Source organism: Hermetia illucens, chromosome 3, assembly GCF_905115235.1.
Source record: "Hermetia illucens chromosome 3, iHerIll2.2.curated.20191125, whole genome shotgun sequence".
In the NCBI taxonomy this organism is placed as follows: Eukaryota; Metazoa; Arthropoda; class Insecta; order Diptera; family Stratiomyidae; genus Hermetia; species Hermetia illucens.
In genome coordinates, this window is record NC_051851.1 from 18829702 (window position 1) to 18841879 (window position 12178).

At 41.6% G+C, this 12178-nt stretch overlaps 1 protein-coding gene across 3 annotated transcripts in view; it reads right to left on the reverse strand.

The window, feature by feature from the left end:
- The window catches only part of LOC119651282 (protein similar), a 549699-nt gene that overhangs the window by 370836 nt on the left and 166685 nt on the right, over positions 1-12178 (reverse strand). For all 3 annotated transcript variants that reach the window (XM_038054794.1, XM_038054793.1, XM_038054791.1), the window contains exons 5-6: positions 850-1016; positions 679-785 (exon numbers count right to left, since the gene is read on the reverse strand). In XM_038054794.1, the coding sequence (XP_037910722.1) occupies positions 679-785; positions 850-1016 (274 nt within the window). The remainder of the gene's footprint in view (positions 1-678; positions 786-849; positions 1017-12178) is intronic.

Below are 12178 nucleotides of genomic sequence, written 5' to 3' on the forward strand. Positions count from 1 at the left end.
AAAGAAGACCCAAAGAACTCTTGATGTTATTTGTCTGGGAGTCGAATATAATCAATATTATTGAAGAGTCGCCACACAATTTTTCGGCTGATTCTTGACACCTTAAGGTGGGAATCTGAATCTACATTTTAGAAGCGCAAATCGATTCCAAATTTCAAAATTGGGGGATGTGATCACTGAACCGAGGAGGATCGAGGCAGGTCATGCAGAAAACCAAAGTTATAACCTTCCATATTCTTATGGTCGCAGTAATAAAGTTAGTTTTGTTAGATAATTTCCCTTGTTGGACGCAAATATCAATTCAGATTACTGATGAGATTCATGATTAGAGACCAGTCAACGATGACCACTAAAGAGGAAAAACAACCTTAATTTATTATGAGCTTTTTGAAAACTAATTGGGAATTCAGAAAAACATTGTTGAGTTAAACATTTAAGTACGAATTGATATCGAGATTTCCGCCACTCCTCCACGTGTTTGTCTTTTTTAATAATAATTATAAGCGCCTTCCAAACACTCTCCTCTTGTCTCCATCGCGCAGTATCAAACCACACGTGCGCTCATCCATTTCTCTCCATTGAAATCTATCCATTAATTATGGCCCATCATCGTGTGCGATCCAGGAGACGAAAAAACAACTCACAAATTATCTTCACGCATCCATTTATGATACTCACCACTCTTGAATGTTGTCATGAGACTTTCCGAATCGGCACCATGATGACAGTCATATAGCGATTTGCCCAGCAGGTCTTCTGGCTGATAGCCAAGGAGCGATAGCATTCTAAAAAGTAAAAATAATTCATTAAACAATCATAAAAATGATAATATGGAGAATTGTTACATACTTGTCATCGACATAGGTGAACTTCATGTCTAGTGAGTGTTTCGTCAAAAATGTCGCCGAGCCCAGCGGTATTTCTATGTTAGATGGATGCGGTAATGGGCGACCGATTCCAATTAAAGTGCGATCACCGGATGTATTCATAACCATGTGACCAGTCACATGAATTACCTAAAAATATAAAATGATTATTTTTTTTTAAGGAATTTCATTTCGAAAATGTAGAAAAAATAAAATGATAAATGATGAATAAAAAATGTTCAGTGCAAGTATAAAATGTTGTCTCCTCGTTTTTAAAAGCAGCAAAACTGAACGAAATTATGAAACCGAATTGTATTGTTCTCTGGAAACAAACACCTAATGGGTAAGAGGCCCATTAGTTCTTTGGATCAATATCGATTTCCAGTGCATAGACAGAAATCTCATCCAACGAAGCAAGAAGGAATGCTTTAAAGAGCTCTGCTCAGAAGCGGACGTAAACCCGTGAGGAATTTACATAAAGTTGTGATAGTCCTGCAAATCCCCGAATGTAACAGGAAAGTTGCATGTAGAATAAAATGTGGACCCAATTGTTAAACATGGTCAGCTTTGCACCAAAGTTCTCATTTTCTAGGTAACTTCATTCTTCTTTTGGATTACGTAGACTCGGAAGCATCTTCTTTTTCTCTGGATTTCGTTCGGTGGCGAGGTCGGCTTGTCTGGCCACTTGCCGTTCAAACGACTATCCTCTTTCATAGTTCTTCCATAAATCAACTTGACACCAATTTAAATTCATGCGTGCTTAAGTTGCGAGCATTCTTCCACAAAAGGGTGCGAAATTTCGGTTTATAGTGAGAGATAAAGGGCAACTAGTATTAGTATCAAACCTCCTCTTTCTTCTTAACTTACAGCGTGTATACTTGGGGCTACATTATTTTTGAAGGTAAGAACCAAACTTTTAAGCTTTAAGACCCGTCTTGGGTGCAGTAATATGAAGATCCAAGAGAGATCAAAGCAACCGTCCCAAGGACATGTTTCAGTGAAAAACCGCCATACCCTAAGTGCTGGACGATATCTTGCCATCATTTCCTTTTAGAAAGGTGGCAAAGGACTACTAGACAGTTCTCGGATTGATTTGAGATAACGGGTGTGGGGTGATGAAGAAACACACTATAAGAGGAAAAGTGCCACACTATTTGCCCTATTTGGGCCAACTCCCAGGTATACCAATAGAGAATATTCACTTTCTCCAATTCATCTCTCTCACCATATTAAGGTGGGCCAACAAGTACGGAAGTTGACCTCATGGCGCTAACCACAACAACGACCCGAAAAATAATCACAATTCGGTCAAATGTTCTTCCTGAGACCTTGTGTCAGCTGTTGATAGCGCAACCCTCATGGATTGTTCTACTCTGTCCTCGAAAGGTTTAAGCTATTTACAGGTGAAAGCGATAATGAGGTTTAAATAGAGGTGTTAAGTGACAGTTGATCGTGATCATCATCATCGTGATGAAAGTCGATCTAAAAGAAGCATGTTGAAAAGTAGAAGACAAAAGAAGAAAGAAATAAATAAAATACTGGCCTTATCAATAGCAGTAAAAAGGTGGAGAAGGGAAGTGGGCAACTATCATTGAAAAGTGCGGTCTCTTCCGAGATCGCTAGCGCGATAACAAAGGAGCTAATGAACTGACAACTTCCAAAGGTGGACAGTCGATTCTCATTCCAATGATCCCTGTTGCACCTAACGGGCAAAAGGTTACCGCTGTAGCTGTTAGTCGCAGACAAAGTCGAAACCAACTAAAGCATGGTCGGTAGAGCTGAAGAATTATAATACAATAAGGAGCCTTCATCAAAAGAAGTTAGGCAGGTAATTCTATATAAACTGGCAGCATCATTAAAGAAATGGGAATTTACACTGTGAGCCCGCTAAAATCTGGTGAGGGGCTTTAGACGTACCCTATAAAATGTGGAGAGTAGCATCTAGACCCATATTTTTACGACATATATGTACTTTTATATCGAACGGAAGAGCTAAGGCAACAGAAACACGAAAACAACCTAACGAACGAACAGTTTAGAAAGAAAGTTGCTCAAAGCGGCCTGGCCCTGAAGCCGTTAGCTCCTGCCATAGCTGATAGGTTGGCGCTTGTATCTACGATAAGTGATTAATGTACATGCAAAGATCACGACTGCATACGTTGCTTACAATTTGAACTACGGTCTTGTGACCGCGGCCTATGAAACCAACTGCCGCATTTGGATGTTCCGAAAACTACCAATAGTGTTGATGTGACTAAAGCCTGCCATACATGATCAGGCAGGCCTAACTAGTCCACAGTCCATCCGACCACATATTATACTGAAAACACCATACACGTACCGGTAAGCCAGACGGCACCATCAGTTCAACTCTGACCATGAAACGCGTTGAGATGCAAAATTAAGATATTTTCGTGTGTGAGCATTAATAACAGAACGAACACTGCCTAGACGGCCTGTCCGACGACCGTCTGCCTAACGCCTCGACCTAGATAGGTATTGGTTTGCGGTATCTCCTTTCCGACCAGCTAGACGGCCGAATCGTGTTTCAAAGGATCTTCGGGCGGCTATACAGTCCAAACTGACAGGCCAACTCGATCCAAACACTTTCTTCGCGCCGGTCAGACTGTTCAGGCGTAACTGACAGGTCCACCCGATCGTGTACGGCAGACATAAGAGTAATGCTTGTCGCAGTGGCGTTGTGCTTGGGCGACTGACATCAGGTATACTTCAATCGTTGCATGAACCCTGGGAGGAGAAGCAGGAGGAGGAGTCTTTTCGGTTAAGTCACTTCGGGACGTAGTAGTATTAATGAGCAGCAGGACGTCTCGCCTATGAAAGGCTCTCACTGAGGATGTGCCTGGTGTGGTTTCCTAGTCCAAACAAATTTTCGAAAAACTTTCTTCAGCCATTGCTTTTGCAGATCACCCTAGCATGTTGCTTACTTTGGCCCGTGCAGGCTCCCACCTGCTTGACTTATTTTCAAAGTCAAAGACAATTACTCGGTGATTTCTCTGATCTACAACCAAACCAGATCGCTCTCTTTCATAGGTATTGACCTGACCAACGATAGGCAATATAAAGTTTAACTTCGTAAAGACTACAAAAGGAAACGTTCAACGTCCCGCATTCATCGGTGAGCTCTCTCAATTTTTCTCACCCAACCCCCATTACCAACAATGATTTGCGGCACCCTCCACTTACATCCGAGGCAAGCCTTATCAGGTCCGCCAATATAAGGCTTGGAGAAGCATAGCAACAGTAGACATCCAGCAGTGGGCTACATCATCATCATCATCAACGGCGCAACAACCGGTATCCGGTCTAGGCCTGCCTTAATAAGGAACTCCAGACATCACGGTTTTGCGCCGAGGTCTACCAATTCGGTATCCCTAAAAGCTGCCTGGCGTCCTGACTACGGCATCGTTCCATCTCAGGCAGGGTCTGCATCGTCTTCTTTTTCTACCATAGATATTGCCCTTATAGACTTTCCGGGCTAGACCATCCTCATCCATACGGATTAAGTGACCCGCCCACCGCAACCTATTGAGCCACATTTTATTCACAATCTTACGGTCATGGTATCGCTCATAGATTTCATCGTTATGTAGGGTACGCAATCGTCCATCCTCATGTAGGGGGCCAAAAATTCTTCAGAGGATTCTTCTCTCGAACTCGACCAAGAGTTCACAATTTTTCTTGCTAAGAACCCAGGTCTCCGAGGAATACGTGAGGACTGGTAAGATCATTGTCTTGTGCAGTAAGAGCTTTAACCCTATGGTGAGACGTTTCGTGCGAAACAGTTTTTGTAAGCTGAAATAGGCTCTGTTGGCTGCCAACAACCATGCGCGGATTTCACCATCGTAGCTATTATCGATTGTGATTTTCGACCCTAGATAGGAGAAATTATCAACGGTCTCAAAGTTGTAGTCTCCTATTTTTAATCTTCCCGTTTGACCAGTGCGGTTTGATGTTGCTGGTTGGTTGGTTTTTGGGGCTGACGTTGCAACCATATACTTTGTCTTGCCTTCATTGATGTGATCTTGTGCCGCCTGCTCGATCTGGATGAAGGCAAATTGTACGCCTCGGGTCGCTAAAGAGGATCATGCCTCTTGCATTTACCTCAACATGACGGATCACTTTCTCCAGGGCCAGGTTAAAGAGGACACATGATAGTTTAAAGTAGATGAAGAGATGGTGCAACTGATGTCCATATTCCAACAGTTTTTCCATGGCTTGTCGCAGAGAGAAAATCTGATCGGTTGCTGATTTGTCTGGAGTGAAGCCTCTTTGGTATGGGCCAATGATGTTCTGGGCGTATGGGGCTCTCCGGCCTAGCAAGATAGCGGAGAATATCTTATAGATGGTACTCAGCAACGTGATACATCTATAGTTGCTGAATTGTGTGATATCTCCCTTTTTATGTATGACACAGATAATGCCTCGTTGCCAATCGTCAGGCATTGATTCGCTGTCCCACATCTTGAGCACAAGTTGATGAACCACTTGGTGTAATTGATCGCCTCCACATTTAACCAATTCAGCTGTAATTCCATAGATGATGAATTGCACGGATTGTTTTTTCTATACTTGGTGGTGGCAGTATTTGTCCATCATCTTCAGTTGGCGGGACCCCCAACTCACCGATGTTCTGATTGTTCATTACAGCACTCAACCCATCGCTCCAATATGCTCATTCTGTCGGAAATCAGATTTCCCTCTTTGTCTCGGCAGGATGAGCATCGAGGTGTGTAAAGCTTCATCCTGCTGACTTGTTGGTGGAACTTCCGCACCTGGTGCGGTTGCTCCCGGTACTTTTCGAGTTCACAGACCTGTTGATTTTCCCAGGTTTCCTTTTTCCGTCTGTTAAGTTGCTTCTCCGCTCGCCGGTGTTTGTGATAAGTCTCCGCGCGTGCCCGCGTTCTTTCAGAATGCAGCATTCTTCCGTTCCTTTGCTAGCTTACATTCATCACCAAACCAGTCGTTCCGACTCTTTTTGCGGCTGAGGCCAAGCATATTTGTGGCCGTATTTACTTCCTCAGGTGATTGTGAAGATCATTTGTTGATGCTTCATCTCCAGGATCTCTGTTGACTGCGGTTATTGTGGCATCCATTTCCCTCTTATAGGTATTGCGGAGGGCTGTGTTGTGGATGGTTTCAGTGATAACTCTCACCTGATTGTCAGAGGGGATTCTGGGTGGTGTTGTTATTCGAGCTCGGAGCATCATGCCAACGAGATAGTGATCCGAGTCTATACTGGCCCCCCCATATGTTCTGACATTCATCGAGGCTGAGAGGTCGCGGCGTTCGATCAACACGTGGTCAATTTGGTTGAAAGTGGTCCCGTCTGGAGAGGCCCACGTATGTTTATCGACCGCTTTCCGCGCAAACCAAGTACTTCCAACAAACATTTCGTGTGACACTGCTAATTGAAAAATCCGCAGTCCGTTATCATTTTTATTTTGATGTAAGCTATGGGAGCCAACGTATCGCCTGAATACGGGCTGCCTGTACCTTTGCAGACCTTAAAAACCCAATTTATCTATTTAAGTCGATATTCTGGGATCCATCTATGTGGTTGCCGAAAATTATCTTGGCTTTTTAGTAGAAAATCATACACAATACAGTAGTACACACGACATGTTGGATAGACAGGTCTGTAAAGAGGGGATTGAGAGACCAAACCCAGAGTTAGAAGATTCTTTGAAATTGTCCAGTGTCCTTCTAAGAGTGAAATACTACAATGCGAATGAAATAGGGAGTTGTCTTTGTGGCTTTTCAGTTGCAGTATGATAGTGGAACCGACCGAACAAACAACAATTTAAAGGAGGATGTTATTGGATATCATAAAATAGAAACGGAGGTAGCCCTCTGAAAGCCTATGTTCCAAAAGAAATCTTGAAAGACATCCTTACGGCTATTTATGATTGACTTTATGGAATTTCATGGTTGTTAAGGTTATGCTGTATATCACGGACTTTGAGGACTCATAGCGTTAAGTTGTGCCTCTCAACTCGAAGGGCCTACCTTTTAATTGCAACAGAGATGTTTGGTAGACCTGACATCTACTGATATGAATACTGAGCCTCCACTTAGTATAAACTAGCACTGTTGCAGCAATAATGGCATGATTAGGAGTCATAAAATCCAATTCTTGGCAGAGGGATCTGTTGGAGTATGTCTACACGACCCTTTCAAACGGTTAGCTAAGGTTGAATTTTTGGAAAATATCCGTTTGAGTCATTTGAAGGATGGTTGAGGAGGCCAAGTGTATAATATTGAACTGAATCCAGGACAAAAATTTGTTCTGTTTGCGCCGGGACTAGGCTTCTTGCGATTATATGATTGTCATTTACTACTAAATGGCAACGCGATATCGCTACTGGATAGCTGAAATGTGTTTAAGATCCCTTCACGACGTTCCGAGAAGTTTCTTGTGATTGCAATGGTTAAATTATTCCCTTTCCTCGAGAAAGTGAATCCTCTACCAAACACCTGGAACTTCTTGAATAAAAGTAGAAGAAAGGCGAGATTAGGAATATTTCGCATCTCAGCCCTTTCCTTTTGACTTCCGGACCAGCATGGAGAATTATCCTTATTGTTAGGTTCCCTTTCCTTTCTCATTTACACTCTAACATTTGCTTGATTTCGACAGTCCCAAATATTTAGTTTAGTTTAGTTTTTTTTCATCTAACTTTTCATCATTTTTCATTTCGTTCCTAAAAAAGTGAATCTTCAAGTTCTCATATCCAATATAAGAAAAATATTGTTCCAACTTTTTTCATTGTTGTAATGCTATGTATTTCCGATCCTCTGGACAATTAGGTGGATAATATTTAAACAAGTCAACTCAAGTTCATAGAAAAATCTACGGTTTATCGTGATGTTACGTAGGATTAGCGCCACAGAAAGCAGCGGCGAATTCTTAGGTGGTTGATGGCAAGATAACCAAAAAAACATGTGGAAATCATCTGGCGATTTGTAATCTCTGGTCAATTTTGAAGTAATACGTCCATTAAACAATTTTAGAAGCCATTTAAATCAAATGTACACCCCATAAATTGTATAAATTTGGTCATGGAAAAGTAGAAAAGTGTGAAAGGTGTGGTGGTGTGGAGCAAGGTGATCTAAGAGCTTATATGAACCTAAAAGCCCTTAATGCTTTCCTAACCATGTTTGGACGTCTTGCCCGAAAGTTACGGAGGGAAATATAAAAGTTTTTACTTGTCAGACAAAGTGAATGCAATCATTTTTGCTTTAAGTGAATGGAAACAGCACACGCTAATCACATAGGGAACAGTATCTTTTCGAAGATTTCGACCCCCGAAAAAAAAACTGCCAAGCCATAAATCAGCTTTAAAATTCTAAAAAGTTTACATTATCTTGCATTCACATGACGGCTTAAAATAGGAGCGTGTTATATCATAATATTCTATTTTGGAATAACAAAAATCTATGGTTGTTTACTGCAAATAAAATCTTCTTCGATTGCCATAAAATTTAGAATTCAGGGTAAAACACGTGTTGACGAAACAATATACAAAAATCCGCCCATTAACATTAAACCATCTGTTGAAACCCATATGTGCAAACCACTCATATGGCCATAAACTCAATTGTTTTATTTAATTTTATTCAAAGTTCTAAATGCACTTGGTAGCACCAAAAAAGCCGCCTCCTATCCCCAAAAAATACACAATCAACATTCAAAATCACTCAAAAAATTGCATAATTTCAGCGACTATCAGTTTCCATCATGGACAAATATAATCATGCAATTTTAGAATGTTTTGTTTTATTTTATTTAAAAAAATCGCGTGACCATTTATTTTGGAAACTTAATTTTTATAAATAGTCAGGCGAACATCTTGTTGTTGATCACGAGCTTGTTTCAATGGATCACATGAGTTTCCCCACAAAATAGTTGTAAAATTGATTATAAACATTTTGGAAAATTATTTTGTCTGAGGAACTCGTGATCATTTCGTGGAAATTTTAAATAGAAATTATTAGTCCCACGAAATTAGGAAAGTATGATGATTGTGATTGGGCTTATTTATGATGTTTGTAGGAATTTTTCAAGAGAATTTATGATTAGTTTCCGAGTCGTACCTGATCTATTTATGTTTGTGAGACAGGAAAGGTTGGAGATAGTTTTTAAATGACAACTAGCGGAAAATAGTTTTATTTCTATTTTATTTGAATATAAATAATGCCTACGGAATATTTTTGTAGAAACCGCAATATAAATAGAAATAGATACTTTATAAAAGCAAAAACCAAAAGAATTGACAAAATATTTTAATCTTCTTGAAACGGGGGCGATAGACACCCCCGTTTGAAAGGCGATCGAACCAGGCCCCTGGGATGAGATCAGACTGGTCAAATGGCCTGAAAATAAACAACATGTGCAGGTGGACCACAATCTATAAGTGTAGCTCGAAAATGAATGGCGATTCACATCCGGTAGAACGCGGTCACACCACCAAAAATGACGGAAACTGCTACTGGCCAGGCCTTGTTTTTTTTATTATACAAGTTACCCCGTTCTACTAAATGAATCAAAACTAAACTAAAAAAGAGTATATCTTTTAAGGTTTATAATGGTTCACGACTAAGGCGGTCTGCTTGAGACGTCGCAGGAGGATTGGCCTGGCAAATTTCAGTTATTTAAGCGATTTTTTTCTGTCCAAATATTTCCCACGATATATTTTTTTTTATTATTGCATATTCATGTTAAGATTTGTTACAATGGTAAAAATTCTCTTCTAAAAAACTACTGTACTTTGTGGAAAGAAGGAGGATAACTGATAATAATATAAATAATAGATGACATAGGATGGATCGCTAAGGAATGCCAAAAAGAGGCACATATGCAAACCTTTCTTTCGAGTTTAGATACAAGTATCCCCTAATCTGATCGGAGACGAAAGAAAAGGGGAGATTCTCCCCGGGCCCGTAGTTGAGACTTAAATGAAGTAAAAGGAATTTTCTATCCACAACCGCGTATGACGTTAGATAGAAGTGATGATATTTTCAGTACAGAATTGAACTAAAAAACCTGATAATTTCAATGCCACAACTCCTTGCTAAAGTACGAAGGAATGTCATTTTTTTTAGTTAGAATAGCAACTTGAAATGCAGCTTTTCTATGACGATCATCCCATTCACTCCACCTTCTTTTCTGTGGTTCTGAACATTGCCTCCCAAACTTCGCCATAGGCGGCGTCATGACCGTTTAAAATAAGAAAAAGAAAGAGACACTATAGCCTAAATGATATGTAATACCTAGGTGTTTCAGGAAGGAGGTGGGATGCCTAAAGGTATTTACTACTAAGACTAGAAAGAATTTAGAATTCCCTCACAGCATTCCCTGTATCGTAAAAATACTCCCTGTTTATCGCAAGAAACAACGGCAAGCGGAAGCGAAACGTTCAAAAACAACTACCATGCCACAGACTTGGACTAATCTCCTGGCTGAGATCTTTGGCTTTCGATAGCGGTTTGTGATTGGACTATGGAATGTGAAAATTTTTTTTCGACGACGGTATCGAGGTTTCCCGGAATGCTCCCTTACTCCAACTTCAGCCAGAATTTTAGGGGATTAAACGAAATAAGAGAATGGGACTACGGAAAGCGCTCCTCTCATCTTACGATACTATTTTTGTATCCTGGTAAGTCTGCCGGAAGTAAACGTGAATTCGGTGTCAAAATAATGCTGGCCGCATCCACTAAGCGCCCCCTGATATCCTGGGAACCGATATCAAACAGAATATTATTTGCGATATTTCGGTACAGAATAAGGACCATCACACTACTGAAGTTTTATGCGCCAACGCCAACGAGAAAAAAAGTTTCTATTAACAACCCAATGTAGCCCGGGAAAGATCTCCTAAAGGCGACGTTATACTAGTGGTGGATGATCTGAACCCCAAAGTCTACCTCGGACCTGGCGCATTCAAACCTCGCGAACTAATCACGAACCCACGACACCGTCATCTCCTACACGACCTCACCAGTTGACGACATCAGCACCGTCTCATCTCCACTCCCATCTCGCGGCCGTTTGGAGGACAAATATAAGGAAACGATCGCAAAGTTATTCCAGCCGACCTTTCTGCCAAGTGAAGTTACAACCTCAGTTTATCATCAAATCGTCACCAACGGATGACTGGATTTCGTACGTCACGACGCATCACGGAGAACGCCCCTCCACAGCGAAGTAAGATGTCATTCGGCCTTCTTTGAGCCAATGGGCCAGTCCTCTTCACATATCGCCCAAGGCTGGCTGTAAATGGCGGCGTAGGGGTTACTACCGACAATTAAACAACTATCACTCGCCCAGACCCACTTCCATAATAGAGGATTTGCTCCAGAAAATTCGCGGCTCGTCGACCTGCAACGAATCCTCTTTCCTCCAGAAACCATGAGCAACACAACACCCATCGAGGCACTTCTTTTGATCCTATAGACAGCCAAGCTGCAGGTTAACCGCTGCAGGTGACAAATGAAAAATTGGCCAACCTGCAGTCATATAAGCTGACTATCACTTAACAAGGGGTCTCCCTTCATCAGAGCCCACAATCGAGGCAATCTCAGACTTCCTAAAGTCCAAAGACTCTTCGTAGCTAAAACGTTTTCTTCTTCGTCTTTTTCTTCAGTCTTTGTTCTGTTCACAAGCGGGGTCGGATAGTCGTGATCGTTTTCGCCATTTAGCTCTATCGAATGCCTGATCTGGATGCATTCTCGAGACTTTTAAATCCCCATCCAGCGTATCACGGCACCGTCGTTTCGGCCTGTCTTTTCATCGTTTACCATCGACTTCGATGCTCAGACCAATCTTGGCAAGTGAATTCTCGTTAGCGCGAATTACATGACCATATCATTGAAGACGCCTCTCTCGCAATTTTTCCACGATCGGTGCAACCCCATAACAACCGCGGATATCCTCATTTTGGATGTGATCACACCGTGTCACACCACTAGTCCAACGCAACATCTTCGTTTCCATTACCGCAAGACGCCATTCATTGTCTTTTATAGTCGGCCAACACTCAGAACCATAGAGGGCGACAGGACGGACGACATTGCGATAAATTTTAGATTTCAGACGTTCGCTGATGCGTCGACCACAAAGAACACCAATTGCGGAACGCCACTTCATTCAGGTTGCGTTAATGCGTAAAGCAATTTCGGCGGCGGCGGATCACTGAGCGATTTAAATACCTCTAAGACGTTTTCTTAGCGTCATGAATTATTATCGCATGTCTCTGAACTCTAGACCCCGCGAACAAAGCTACCCAAAAGCAGTA